The sequence below is a fragment of the Saccopteryx leptura genome, chromosome 10, assembly GCF_036850995.1.
Source record: "Saccopteryx leptura isolate mSacLep1 chromosome 10, mSacLep1_pri_phased_curated, whole genome shotgun sequence".
Classification (NCBI taxonomy): Eukaryota; Metazoa; Chordata; class Mammalia; order Chiroptera; family Emballonuridae; genus Saccopteryx; species Saccopteryx leptura.
Window position 1 is genome coordinate 1958842 of NC_089512.1, and position 15414 is coordinate 1974255.

At 55.2% G+C, this 15414-nt stretch overlaps 1 protein-coding gene across 1 annotated transcript in view; it reads left to right on the forward strand.

Moving 5' to 3' along the window:
* CNTN6 (contactin 6) overlaps positions 1 to 15414 on the forward strand; it is a 115947-nt gene that overhangs the window by 26863 nt on the left and 73670 nt on the right. The window contains 1 exon segment of the mRNA XM_066351665.1: positions 13157 to 13252. Within this exon segment, the coding sequence (XP_066207762.1) occupies positions 13157 to 13252 (96 nt within the window).

Genomic DNA, 15414 nt, shown 5'->3' on the forward strand with positions numbered 1-15414 from the left:
GGGCGAAGGAGTTTCCTTTTACTACTAATGAATGAAGTGCCTCTTAATAAGTTCCAGCTTATTGTTCACAGGATGCTGAGCTGTTGTTATTATGTAACTGCAACTGTTTAATTTTTTTTTTTTTTTTATTTGGGAAAAAACTGACCATGAATTTACTGTTAAGGGGAAAATGCAGAAGGCTCAAGACGAGATGTGTGAAATCAGCAGGACATGAAGAAAACAGAAAGGCCGGACGGAGGAGTGACCAGAGCGGAGTCGTGAGGCCGGCTCTGTCAGGGATGGGCTGTTCAGATTTGGGGCAGGTTGTGGTCTGAGCCCTAACTGTGAGTTTAGACTCATAGAGACACTCACTCCACGGCTGTACTGAGAATTATTACGAGGGTCTAGAGTTCCTGAACAGAGTTGGGCTCATGCAGGGATCTCGATATAGAATAATCACATAGATAGCATGTTATCTAATTATATCTAATCAAATATACACACACACATATGAAAACACGTGCTAGAAAGCCACCGTTTCTTTCAGATGGGTAGAGAGAGCCTGTGTCTCCCTGACATAAACCGAGAACGCTTTGGGCGTGAAGCGACATTTTAGAAGCACTTTTCACGGATTCTGAGGCTCGGAGTTGGTCGTTAAGGGTCACGCTGGCCACTCTCTGCTCCGTCTTCAGGAAGAGATGTCCTTATGCCAGCTCAGGTCAGCCACCGGCCGTTTCTCCTCAAGGAGCAACTTAGTGGAAGGGCCCGTAAACCAGTCGCTGATGGAGGGTGAGGCTCTCAAACACAGACGGACTCCCTGACTGTCAGGGACGTCACGAGGACCAGGGAGAGACACTGCGAGGGGGCGTTTCACGAGCTCAGACCGCCCTGGCCGAGGGCTTGTTTGTGGGGAAGTGTCGCCCCAACAAGCAAAGGGTGGAGGTTCGATCCCTGGGGAGGGCACAGGTAGGAGCGGATTGATATTCCTCCTCTCTCTCTCTTCCTTTGTCTAAAATCAATAAATAAATTCAGATAAAATTTCATAAAAAGCAGTGATTAAAACAACAAGGCCCTGGCCGGTTGGCTCAGTGGTAGAGTGTTGGCCTGGCGTGTGGGGGACCCGGGTTCGATTCCCGGCCAGGGCACATAGGAGAAGCGTCCATCTGCTTCTCCACCCCTCCCCCTCTCCTTCCTCTCTGTCTCTCTCTTCCCCTCCTGCAGCCGAGGCTCCATTGGAGCAAAGTTGGCCCGGGCGCTGGGGATGGCTCCTTGGCCTCTGCCCCAGGCACTGGAGCTCTGGTGGCAGCAGAGCGACGCCCCGGAGGGGCAGAGCATAGCCCCCTGGTGGGCAGAGCATCGCCCTGGTGGGCGTGCCGGGTGGATCCCGGTCGGGAGCATGCGGGAGTCTGCCTGACTGTCTCTCCACGTTTCCAGCTTCAGAAAAAATAAAAATAAAAAATAAAATAAAACAACAACAAAAAGACAAGAACGAAGCAGATGATTGGAAACGTCTTGTTTGCTGGCCGGGTGCCCAGCCTGCCTGTGGCTTCCGGACAGGGGTTGGGACTCCACCCTCTGGAGGCTGCAAGGTGAGTCCTGGGCACTGGGCCGCCCTCCGAGCCCTGGGGGAGGCTGAGCACTTCTCACCCCTCCCTGGTGGCCGGGGCGCCCCTGCGGTGAGCTTCTCCGCTCTCTGGCGGGACCAGGACCACCAGCTCCCCTGTGGTCGGTGCTCTGGGTAACGAGTCACTCGGAGCAACAGAGATATTGATTTGTTTCTGTAACGCACCGTATTCTCTGCTTGACAAAGAAATAATTAAGGAGACGGTTCAGGTTTTACGTGAGGCTTTCAACAACTCTGCGTGTGCCCTGAGCAGCGGATACAGAGAAGCGTGGATTTCCCACGGGAGACGCATCGGTGTGTCTGTTTGGGCCGCTGCTGCCGTGTTCCTGGCGCCCACAGCAGAGCTCAGCGAGGAGCCGGGCCCAGCAGGCTGGCAGTGGGGCTTCCCTGAAACGCCCACGGCTGCTGCGTTCTGTGTGCCAGCGCTCCTGACAGGAGGTGGGTACGCCGAGTGCGGCATTTGGGCCGTGATCGCAGGGTTGTCCCGGGGGAGAGCTGTCCGTAGGCCTCACTCCCTCCGGCTGAGGCCGTGCTGGGGGGACAATACAGAGCCCAGCTCAGGACTGCCCCACCGCAGGGCGCGGAAGCTGGCGTTTAAGTACCAGCTCCCTTACCTCCCGGCCCAGGGTGACCGATGACGACATGAACTTCCCAGCAGGCAGGGTGGGCCCACAGGATAAAGAAGTCCTCAGAGTCTGAGGCTGGGAGAGCCAGGTGCTGAGGTCACCACCCTCAATTGTAACAGGTCCCCAAGGCGACATGTGACTGACTTCCTGGACAAGTCCAAGGGAGGGGTGGGGAAGCGTAGTGGCCACCAGGACCACACCTTAAAAGAACCAGGCATTTCTGACTTTCTCGGTGACCGCTGCAATGTGGGGAAATGAAATGCATTGCTACTGACGTTTGCCACAGATTTAACTGCGGGTCTCAGGGGCGTCTTATCTCACACGGCGAGGGGACACGGTCACGTGCAAAGACCGCGGTCGGCGATCCCGCATCACGCACGGGCGTAGCCCTCGCGTTTCCAGGAGGACATAAGTTATTTCTCAGTTGTTTCTGGTTGGTTACTGAATAAGTGACTGGTTTAAGCGTATTATATATTTGAAACAAATGAGCTACCTAATTGAGACGTGTGGACAGCGACCTCCTGGATGGAACATTACTTTGAAGATGACAGTGGCGGTCTCTACCTCCCTGCTGTGGTCACAGATGTCCAGCAGTGACCATCTCAGAAATCTCAGGCAAGCGGCACAGGAATGCCCCTGTGGACTCTGGACGGAGCAGGGCAGTTTAACAGAGCAGCTGAGACGAGGCAACCACCATGCCCCGGCTGAGACTTTCCGGGGCGCGAACCCTGAAAACAGATGGAGACGGATCTGCGGAGAAGAGCCGGGGAAGGCGCTCAGGAGAAGAGCAGAGGTGACAGAGACCGGGACGCCCTCGTCAAGGGAGAGAGACGGAGGGGACAGCAGCCAGGGGCCTGGCTCTCGGCGGTTTCTGTACGTGGCTGGCCTGAGACCTCTCCTGACTTTTAACTGTCCCTCCTCTGGGGTCTGTCCCTGCCGCACAGGGACCCGATCAAACAGCGAGCACAGGGTCCTTAGTGCTGCAGGAATCGGGGGGCACTGGGAAGTGGACGGGCTGTCCAGTTAGGTCTTCCGGTAAAGTCCGGAGGTAACGCCTCCTCCGTGGGATTTGTAAGCTGAGCTCCATCAATTAGTGACCAGTTTGGGGATATTTTGGCAAGTTTTTCCTAAGCTTTCTGGTTTCTAGCAATCCATCTGTAAAATATGCATAATAATAGCGCATCCTTTTTAGATATCCAAAGGACATGCCTATAGAGCGCCCACACACAGTATGAATGTGTGTATGTGTGTGTGTGTGTGTGTGTGTGTGTGTCTCTCTCTCTCTCTGTCTTTGTCTTACTCCGTGTCTCTGGCTCTTTCCCTGTTTCTCTGTCTGTCTCTCCTCGTGTCCATCTCTCTTGGTCTCTCTCTCTCTCTCTCTGTGTCTTCGTCTCGCCCTCTGTCTCTCCTCGTGTCCATCTCTCTTGGTCTCTCTCTCTCTCTCTCTCTCTCTCTCTCTCTCTCTGTGTCTTCGTCTCTCCCTCTGTCTCTCCTCGTGTCCATCTCTCTTGGTCTCTCTCTCTCTCTCTCTCTCTCTGTGTCTTCGTCTCTCCCTCTGTCTCTGTGTCTCTCGGTCTCTGAATGACAGTGTATGCACAAGCCCTCGTCTCTAAGCCGCAAGTCCCCTGGGGGCCGAGCGGAGGGAAATGCAGAGTGCAGCCGTGACTCCAAGGACCTTGCTCAGAGCGAGACAGTTTGATGGAAGACAAGGGTGTGGAGCAGCAGCCCTGCAGTCCTTGTCCTTGCCCCCGGGGACAGGCTCTCGCTGACCGAGGTCAGCAGGTGACCTCTCCCAGGGCTTGTCTGAGGGCTGGCATCTCGGAAGAGGCTGCCACACCCGTCCTGCGGGGGGAGGGAGGGGAGGGATATGTGTCCCTCTGCCACAAAACTGGCCACTGTTCACGTGGTGGAGACTCACCTAGACACACCGGCCACCAAGTCCACGCCCCACAGACCCCCAGACATGCCTGAGGCCCTCTTTGCACTTGAGCCACAGGCTTGGACCATTCGTTAATCTCGGGAAGCCTGGGAAACCTCTTCTGAGACGGCCGTCTCTGAAGGTGCCACACTGACTTCCCTGCAGAACGGAAGACGGGACGACAGACCCAGAGGACCAGCCCCAGACCACGCGGAGGACACTGGGCTGGTCGCTTCCTCCTCCAGCTGGGCCGTGGGATGTTCTGGGCAGAGAGACGCGGACCCTACCATCTGACAACTTGCTCAAGTTGGCGAGATATTCTCGGCAATGAAACGCCACCTGACAGTGCTTGGAAGAACGCTCACATATTTTGACTTTCGGCCTTTTTTTTTTCCCTTTTCCTTTTTCTTTTTTCGCGTTTATTCACTGAGCATCTGAGCTGACCCTCGTGGGGCAGAGAAGGAAATTCCAGACACAGTCCTTCAAGAAAACATGTTTGGTTCATATCATCAGCCACGAGAGAGAGAAAAACTGAAACTCAAACCTGTTGAAAAATTCTAAACATCCTTCTCTGGGCGATATGCAGGTATATCACCAATAACACGTAACCCCAAGTCCCCATTGTCATGAGTTTTGTTCTGAACACCCCCGGGTGCTTCAAAGCTAGTCAGAGTCATTCCTCTGAGTCACGGGCCTCTGCTGGTGGAGGAGACAAAGGCTGGAATGGACCTGCCCTCGGTCAGCAGCTGACCCACCGGGGGCTCACCCTGCAGCCCTGTCTGACCTCCACCGTGGCTCCTGACTGTCTCTGTCCCAGCTCGGAGTTTACCGAGGGCCGTTCAGCCCGCGCACGCTCACTGAGATGGCCTCTCTTCCTTTTGGAAACACGGCGAGCTCCAGCCATGGGGTTAGGGCATCTCAGTCTGTCCTGAGCCGTTGAAGTCATGGTCCCAAAGTTTCCTCCTGCTTCTCCGTCACTCACCAGGTTCACCACGAGGACTATGATACTCAGTAAGGAGCACCCAGGGGACGGGCCACATCACAGGTGTCCCCGCTCTGACCCTCGTTAGACAAACGAGTCCATCAAAATATCAAGTGCAGTCTTCCGGGTGTATTTTCATTTCCAAGTTAGGACTTCACATTTGTTGACTCGTGCTCTGTGTTCAGTGCTCGTCTTGTCTGAAAACCCAGACGCGGCTCCTAGAAGAGATTGTGCCACCTCCTCCTCTCGGTTTACTTCTTATTTCCTTCTGCGTCTTAAAGCCACAAGACGGTGGTTGTCAGTGAATGCAGGACGTCCAGGTCACCAAGAAACTCACTTATTTATGGATTTTTTGTTGTTGTTGTATTTTTCCAAAGTGAGAAGCGGGGAGGCAGTCAGACCGACTCCCGCATGCGCCTGACCAGGATCCACCCGGCATGCCCACCAGGAGGCGATGCTCTGCCCATCTGGAGCGTTGCTCCACTGCTCAACAACTAAGCTCTTCTTAGTGCCTGAGGCAGAGGCCATGGAGCCATCCTCAGTGCCCGGGCCAACTTTGCTCCAATGGAGCCTTGGCTGCGGGAGGGGAAGAGATAGACAGAGAGGAAGGAGAGGGGGAGGGGTGGAGAAGCAGATGGGCGCTTCTCCTGTGTGCCCTGGCCGGGAATCAAACCCAGGACTTTCACATGCTGGGCTGACACTCTACCGCTGAGCCAACTGTCCAGGGCTATTTATGGATTTTTATACAAATCCTTTTGCATCAATAACAGGTGGGGGCGTCCACCTGGACTCTAAATGGATTTGATGCCTGAGATTCTTAAACACCCTCTTGCTTCCCGCTCGGAAATGAGTGTTGCAAGTTCCTGTCCAGCGCCCACGCCGCGGCCTCCTGGACAGGGCTGACAAGAGCGCTGTGCTCTGTGAGGCCACGTCCTGTGTCCCTGAGCTGTGCTAGGAAGGATGACGGTGCCACAGGCACTGTCGCTAAATGCTCAGCATCCTGAGAGTGACTGGAAAAGGGCCCCGGCCCAGGGAGAGGTGTACGGTTTCCCTTCCGCTGGGCAGAGGACCGGCATTCCCTCGTCCAGTACAACGTGTTGCCAGTGGCCAAACATAGCCACACCTCTGACGGGATGTGGGTCAGGAAGGTGACCGGGACTCCTTAGTCCTGTTGACCTGAGCTTCGTTTGGACACTGAGCCTTCTTCAGAAAGATCTGCGATGGAGGGATGGAATTTCATGGGTGGAAAGCCAGAGGAAGGTAAAGCAATCTCAGAGCCTCCCCATGGGATTTCACGTCCTTAAAGCAACAAAGAACTGAAATTGCTCCGCAGGTGCGGGCAGAGAGGGCGCGAGCACAGAGCACAGAAGCCAGATTGGGGGGCGGCTCCAGGGTGTGCCTCTTGGGCGGAGCTCTAGCTAAGAGCCTGAAGTCAGGTCTGGAGGTGCCACCGAAGCCCCCGAGAGCCGCAGTGTCCACAATTACGTTTTGTTTCTCTCACTCAGAAGCCACGGGAACCGGGGCATATCTGTCCGTTTCTGAGAGAGGCAGGAGGAGCAGCCGGAAGCGGGTGGTTTGTGTGCAGAGATGGAAGTGGGAACATTCTGGTTCCCTCATTCCTGAAAGAGAGGATGGCTTTGGGAGGACATAGGGGAGAGAGAGAGAGAGAGAGAGAGAGAGAGAGCGAGCACAGACATGTCTGCCGGGGGAGGCGCCAGAGGTCATCAGAGACCTGCGTATCTAAAATTGGATTTTCAGGTGTTCAGGTAGCATCTTACTTAATGGAGTAGATAACGGAGGTGCTTTCATTAGCAGGTGTGTGTGTGTGTGTGTGTGTGTGAGCTTTCATTAGCAGGTGTGTGTGTGTGTGTGTGTGTGTGAGCTTTCATTAGCAGGTGTGTGTGTGTGTGTGTGGGGGTGTCTCTGTATGTAGGTCAAGGTAAGAGATGGAGTTCCTGTCTGCAGAGACACGAGGCTGGAGATAACTCAGGCAATACACCTGGAAGAGAGAAAGCAGGGATTCAGAAGAATGAGGACATTAGAAACAGAACTCTTCCGAAACCCTAAAGATGCAGCATTTCCCACCCCAGCCGGGGATTTGCAGAGCTCAGGAAAGACATTGCATTTTTGCATTTTTACTTGTTTGTTTGAACACAGCCTGATACTTCATGCCGGTTTTATGAGTTGTATGTGGCCGGGAGACCCCAGTTAACATCTGGGAAGCAGAACGCCACGGTGACAGAAAATGAGAGCTCTAGAATCCGCCTACGCACTTTTTCCATCGTGTCCTGACACCTGTGGTCATCCATGGGCTGCTGGTCCCCTATGAACCTCCGTCTCCTCCTCTGTGGGCTGCTGGTCCCCTATGAACCTCCGTCTCCTCCTCTGTGGGCTGCTGGTCCCCTATGAACCTCCGTCTCCTCCTCTGTTAAATGCACGTGACAGTCAGCCATGTCCCAGGGTCGCCCCGAGGAGTCAGACACACTCCTCACTGAGTGCCTGACACATGGCCGTGACTCTTGAAATGCTCGGGAAGGAAAGAGAGGATTGGAACCCTGAACAGACGCCCCACATGGCAACGCAGGAAAGCTGCCATCAAGATGACCATTCAGGTTCTGAACAAATCACACGCCCCGTGCCCTCTCGGAAGCTGGCCCACTCTCCAGGGAGTCTTGTCTCCTGTCCCCGGCTTCTCACGCTGCCCTCTGGGCGCAGGTCCCCGAGCCTTCCTCTGGGCGTAGGGGGGTTGGCACACTGGAGCCTCCTTCTGCGTCCGGCTGGCGCTGCCGACCACATCTTCAGGTTGTGAGCCTCGGGCTCCGGTGCTGCCGACCACATCTTCAGGTTGTGAGCCTCGGGCTCCGGTGCTGCCGACCACATCTTCAGGTTGTGAGCCTCGGGCTCTGGCAGCAGATTCCAGCTTCGGTGGTGCTGAGATTCATCCCTACACGTGGCAGCTGCAGAAATGTGTTCTCCTCACCGGTGGACACTGCCATCTGCAGTGCTGCTGGGACTTCACCTGACGTACATTTTAGGGGTGCCCCCGCCCGCACCTTGGTCACTGCGGGGACAGGGCATAGTGATTCTGTACAGCTCAGTGATTCTGTACAGCTCCTTTGACCGGCCATTGTCAGGGGCTTCCTGCGGGTCTTTGGAGCAGAGCCCGGTCTGAGGACGCTGTGTTGCTTCTGCTCCTGCCAAATGCATCCTCCAAAACCAGCCATCAAACCGTGGGATCCGGTAAAGGCCCCCCCGGTCTCACCGGAACGGCTGCGTGAGAGCAGCCTGGGCCGTCGGGCTCCCTCACAGCCACCAGGACGGCGGGAACTTGTCCCTCCTGCCCCAGGGCAGCCCGGGCAGGTCACCTCTGAGGCTTACGTACGGGAATCTTCCCAACTAGCACGGGATTTGGGACCACCTCGAAGAACAGTCTCATACCACGCTATATATATTCTTTTAAGCAGAATTGGCCAGGACAAGAAAGAGAAGATGGTGGTTCTCTCTGGCCTCTCCCTACGGAAGAATAAATCCAGAGCCCCCAAGGCTCTCACAGAGCAGAGGAAATTCCACCGGATGTGCGTACGGCGACCTCAGCCAGGGGTCCTTGTCTCAGCATGACCCGAATCATGTCACGTCTCCAGCCAGCAGGAGGGGCGGGAGCCTGAGAATCAGGCTGCATCCTGCAAACAGACCTTCTCCAAAGCGTCCTCACGGGAGACGGGACCTCACGGTGCACAAGGCAGACGGTGTCTGGTCCGCATTCGACACGATCTGAAACAGTCTTCAGATCGGAATGACTCACTTCGGCCTGTGCCCGACTCCTGGCCAGGGCACACACGAGCACTGTCTCGAATGGCTCCGCTTGGACGGCCCGCAGGACTTGTGTGACTCTTGAGGGAAGACGATCGCCTCTGCTGTCAGCTAAGAGGACCCCCACGGTCATTCTAACAGGCACGGAGAAAGGACGGACGCGTGGGCACTCCCCGAGTGGAGGGCACGCAATGCACTTGGAGACTCGGTGGTGACGTCCGCGGTCCCAGTGGCTTCCGATGGACAAGGACGGGATCGGTGCGACCGGGACTGCGGAACACTCTGACACGGTGACGTGGGGACGCGTCCACCCAGAGCTCGTCCGTGTCGCAGACTCACGCAGTCCCTGCCTCAGCACGGCTTCGAGACGGGTTTTGGCTTTTGTGAAAATTAAAAGGTAACGACGATTTCATGGGACCCATCAATAATAGTAAGAAAAAACAAACAAACACAAAACCCTGAAATTTCTCACCTGTTGTGACAACTAGACACAGAAACAGTGAGTTCAATATATCGGGTTTTCATTTTAAACACAGTTTTATAGCCTGATTCTTATTGACTGACATTTAAAGGGACATAAACCCAAGTCACTGAGGGCTCCCCCGTCCGGACAGCAGCTCACGCGAGCCGTGTCGTTCACGTGGGTCCGTTCAGTCTCTCTTACGGCCAAAGAGAAAAGCGGGCACGCTGGGTCAGAAGTTCTTCTAGAAGGAACACACGAGGCGTGCCGCGTCTGACGGGAATGTCACCGATGAGGGCAGGTCAGAGCAGAAGGCGGGGGGAAAGGGGTCTAGCTGAGGGTACATGGAGTCCATCTGCACCTGGTATTTTTTTTTTTTTTTTGTATTTTTCTGAAGCTGGAAACGGGGAGAGACAGTCAGACAGACTCCCGCATGCGCCCGACCAGGATCCACCCGGCACGCCCACCAGGGGGCGATACTCTGCGACCAGAGCCACTCTAGCACCTGGGGCAGAGGCCACAGAGTCATCCCCAGCGCCCGGGCCAACTTTGCTCCAATGGAGCCTTGGCTGCGGGAGGGGAAGAGAGAGACAGAGAGGAAGGAGAGGAGGGAGGGGGAAGAAGCAGATGGGTGCTTCTCCTGTGTGCCCTGGCCGGGAATCAAACCCGGGACCCCTTGCACGCCAGGCCGATGCTCTACCACTGAGCCAACCGGCCAGGGCCTGCACCTGGTATTTTTATGGACTGAACATAGAGTGTGTGCAGGAGTTATTAAGTGTACGTCTCAGAACCGGAGCCTCCGTCTCCCTGAACGCTGAGTTTTCTCGTGGCTGGAAAGCAGAGTGTAGGGAAGGAATGCTTAGTGGGAACATCATATGTTAAGAGAGACAAACTGTGGATGCTTCAAATGGACTCATTCACCTACGAAACATGTTATTGTGACTGAAGTGTGCTACTTAACTTGTGTCTGTAGCTTTGTGTGTCGGAACTTCGTATCAATAAGAGAAACATACAGTGGTGTGTCCTGATCACGCGATCACACGCTATGTCGTAATCACAGTTACTCATTCCCTTCCTGCCTTTCTCCCCTCCCGGCCTCCGTAGTCCTCGGCTATCTGTTTCTAAATATTGAGCATCTCAGTGATTCTAGGTGACTGTCCACAGAATTGCTCATGCCAAACATCTGAGAGTCATCCCATGGGGATTACACCCATTTCCATAACTTTAAATACTATCTATATGCTAATCAACTCTCTTCTCATCCAGCTGGACCTGGTCTCTCCTCTGAGTTCCGGGCTCACGTGTGTCAGGGATTATGTGACCCTGTCGTCACTCAGCTAGCTCGTGGATAAGGCACATTGAAGATCTTCAAAGTAGGAGTCTCCAATGCCTCTAAATCACACCAACGGTAACCTTCAATTACATCACGGTAAATTATTAAAGATAAGCAAACTTAAGAAACACACAAAATTCATAATCTTTATAGTATTTTAAGATAGAGGTGTGAGTCAAGACTCAATAGGCCCTGGGTGACTGGCTCTGTGGTAAGAGTGTAGGCTCAGTGTGTGGATGTCCCGGGTTCGATTCCCGGTAAGGGCACACAGGAGAAGCGCCCATCTGCTTCTCCACCCCTCCCCCTCTCGCTTCTCTCTTTTCCCCTCCTGCAGCCCTGGTTCAATTGGAGCAAGTCGGCCCAGGGTACTGAGGATGGCTCCGTGGCCTCTTCCTCAGGTGCTAAGAAGAGCTCAGTTGCTGAGCAACAGAGCAACATCCCAGATGGGCAGAGCATCGCCCCTAGTGGGCTTATTGGGTGGATCCCAGTCAGGGACGCATCCAGGAGTCTGTTTCTCTGCCTCCCCTCCTCTCACTGAATAAAAGGAAAAACAAAGAATATAAAGAATTAATGATCTTCTCTTTCAGGTCTCCCATCCACTCCCCTGAGATAACCAAGGTGGAAATCCACTCGACAATCTTCTCTACATCAGTTTATAAAAATGCTCATATTTAGACTTTTACTTCATTTCTTCCATAACAGGACAACATCATAGCAATAGGTACTATTTTTTCCCCTATTACAGTATGACTCTTCTTCCCAAGAATTTCCACGGCAATCCTTTCAGCAGAATACACACTCTGTAATTACGGACGGCATCGCACCCCTCGGGGGGTCCCAGGAATCACTCAGCCTGGGCTTTGCTGCCTTTCCGGGTTGTTTCTGGGCATCAACCTTGAGCCTCAACCGTCACCCGGAGTACCGTGGGGTGTCCTGACCCTCGCCGACCGGCCCAGAGTGCCGATGACAGGGGCTGACCTGCCTGGTCCGCAGCTGGGCTCCAGGCCAGCTGCCCCTCCACCCGGGAAGCCCCCCCTGCCCCACGTCACCAGCGGGCTGCCATCCTCACGCGGGTGTGTGGTCTCCTTCCCCCTCGCGGGCGTCTCAGTGGGGTGAGAAGTCACACCGCCGTGACAGAGAGATCCCAAGATGAACACCTCAGCGGAGACGGACGTCCACGTTCCTCTGACACGGGACACGGAGCCGACGTGCAGATCAGCGGTGGCTGCGATCTGAGAGTCACTCGAGGACCCGGGCTGACGGGGACCTTTATCTTCAACACGGTCTCTCACGGGGGGGGGGGGGGGGGGGGGGGGCGTGAGTGGCGAACATGAAGGTCAGTGGCGGTTTCCTCCCAGACGCAGCGGGCACTGTCTCGCCTCACTAGTGCTGTCCAGTGTGCTGTCCCGTCTGCCACAGGGACGTCTGCGCAACGCGTCCTCCGGTTAGAAGTGCGCGCTGGGGCTACAGCCTGCGACCAAGGGAGGAGGAGACGAGACGTGGTGGACGGCTGGCACTCTGCACAGGACACGCAGCACAGTGCGTCCATGATGCCTGCGAGCGTGTGTGTGTGTGTGTGTCTGTCTGTCTGTCTGTCAGCTGCTCGTCCGCAGCTCTGACACACAGCAGGCACAGCGAGGGCACCGTGCCCGCCTGCTGTATTTCTAACACCTTGTCAGCCCTGACACCTCCGTCGTTCAGTCCAACGCAGACGCGTTAAATGACGAAATGAAAGGGAAAAAAAATTCCCTTCACTGAACTTATCGGTGAAGAAATGAAGGTTCAGAGAGAAGTGACCCAGTGAAACCATTCCCGGAGGCGGGGTGACCACGACCCAGACGGATGGACGGACACGAGAGCTAGGAGGTTCCCCTCCGGACACCAAATCTCCACCATCCCGGGATGTCGTTGGAAAGGAACACAGAGCTGCTTTGAGGAGCAGGAGGTCAAGAGAGATGTGGAGATTCACTTTCCGTCCCTTCGTTCAGACACGACTCCCTTCCTCACCCCGTCCCCAGCTCACGTGTCAGGGAACCCACCGCCCGGGGGCGTGGTGGCTGTCCACCTGGGATGCCTGGCCAGCCAGCATGTCCCAGGCCTTCACTAGATCACACCTCTGTGGACAGGGGAAGAGAAGCTCGCTGGGGTGGGCACGGCGTCCTGGGGGCCCTCGGCTGTCTGGGGGGCCTCAAAGTAAAAGATGGTGACCGATGCTGACAAGTGCTTTCCTCACACAGTCTGACCAGAGTAATCAGCTGGTCATCCACGACATCTTCTGGTCAGTCGGTCAGATAGGAGTGGGCACTACCGTCGATAACAAAATAATTTAAGATCCTTCCTGAAGATGTGTGTGTGTGTGTGTGTGTGTGTGTGTGTTTCCTGCAAAATCACTAATTCTGAACCTGCTCTTCTTTGTTTCCTAAGACATCGAAGACTTTGAAACCAGAGCTCGAAGCACAGTGTCCGTCCGGGAAGGTCAGGGCGTGGTGCTGCTCTGCGGCCCGCCGCCCCACTTTGGAGGTACGGTGGGCGAGCTGGGTCGTGGCGGGAGTGGGGTCCCAGGTGGCCGTGGAGCCTGGGGTGGCCCTTCAGGAAAACAAAGGGACCTCGACGGTCTTTCAAGTTCATCCTACTGCATCTAAACTTTTCTAACCCAAATCTTTTCCTTAAAAGAAATGATTTAAGCAGCCACTGGACACAGGTGTCCTTGGGAAGGTGCGAGGTGACCCCCAGGGTGGGCACGGGGCTTCCCTGCTGCGGTCTGGAGCCTGGCACCCAGCACACAGGGACGGCTCATTTAACCTCCTCAGGCCCAGGGTTCGCATCTGTGGAGCAGACACGTTAACGGACATGGATATTGAGCGGCTGTTGTCAGTGTGAACTGAGCGGACGCGTGACAACTGTGAGTGTGATGAGCAGGGCTTTGTTCCAAAAGGGAAGCTAAGACTGACTTCACTTTTCTGGTCGGGCTCGGTGGAGACAGACTCCAGGGGTCCGGGCAACATCGCATGACTTGTCGGAAGACGGGAGTTAGCCCGCAGTTGGATGCACATGTCGGATAAACTGTGGTCTAGCAGTGGGAAAACCGGCCAGGAAACGTCACTCTCTACTTGGGAATCGTTCCCAAGGACCTGAGCCACCCACCAGTTCTCTCCTTTGGGGTTGCGTTACCTCAGACTCCACAAGGCTGGGTGAGTTTGGTCGAGTCTCAGGCGACGGCGGACCTGGAGGAGGCGGTGTCGAGATACCCACGGAGTCATCACAGCCGGCACACTCCCATGTCACACCGACCCTGTGACGGTCACGTGATGATAACAGCAAGTCCCCACACAGCCCAGATCTAAATACTCGACACGTGTTTGCTTCTCAAGTCCTCACGACCTCGCGAGGGAGAGACGGTCGGGGTCCCTGCTCACCGACGAGGGCGCGGAGGCAGAGGGAGGGTCAGTGGCTGTTTCAAGGCCACCCAGCCGGTGGGCAGAAGTGCTGGGTCAGCTGGCCGGCTCCCACCTGGAGCAGAGCCAACCACGCGGCCCCTGCCGCAGCTGCTCTTCCCGCCGCCGCCGTGGGAGAAGCTGAAAACAGTCGGACAGATACTTACAGTAAAAGGAAAGCGACTCCGTCCCCCACAGGAAGCCAGACCTTCTTCACGACTCTCTGAAAACCTTGAACAGATGTTGCCATCACTTTCCTTTCCAGTGAGGCCGAATGACAGACACCAAGAGGAAAGGAAGTTGATTCGAGCTTCACAATTCTGCAGTTCAGTCTGACAACACCAGCGCCCTCGGGAGGCATCTGCTCACCTAGTGACGCGGGGCACGCACCCTGTTCTCAGAGCCACCCGGAGTGAAGTATTCTTATCCCAGAGCACCCGACCATCCCACGGTGACTCATTCTTCACCTGTAGGAGCACTGCTGTCCGGCGTCCTAACGGAAGGGGACAGGACATGGAACTCACGTCCGTGTGGGCTGTCTCTCCATGTCACGTGACGCTCTGACACGGGTCAGGGTCTGGACGGAATCGGAGGTGATTTTCAACCTGGTTTACTCCAAAGAGAGTGCGGGGTGCTACCTGGAAACGGATGTGTCTTTTAACAAGGCAGCCGGGGAGACGAAGCCGTCCCTTCGCACCCCGTCCCTGCCCGACAGTGAAGAAGATGTGATCTTTTAAAAGCAGCAAAGCCCGCATTACGACGGTGCCTCTCTGCTGGCCGCTGTGAGATCAAGTCACTGATGTGCACACGCAGCCTCAAATTAGACTTTAACTGGGTGGCTAATCCCTGTGGCGGGGAAGCTGTGACAAGCTGGCCCAATACCGCGTTCCACTGAGCGTGCTATGTAAAGTGTCAACAGGGTCCCCAGTGGACCTGTCAGTAGTGACTTCATCCAGGTGCTGTGAGAAGTTTCACGCGGGGAGCTCGGGAAACGCCGTGGGCGTCCTCGTCTCCATGGAGGCGGGGATTCTGGGATGTGTTTTCCTGTTCTTTACAACCCTCCCAGATCAAAACTGAGGGGGGTATCGACAGACACCTTGTGACCCAATTAAACAAACAGTCATCGATCAGTGAAAGCAGGGGTAGTCAACCTTTTTATACCTACCGCCACTTTGTATCTCTGTTAGTAGTAACATTTTCTAACCGCCCACCGGTTCCACAGGAATGCTGATTTATAAAGTAGGGAAG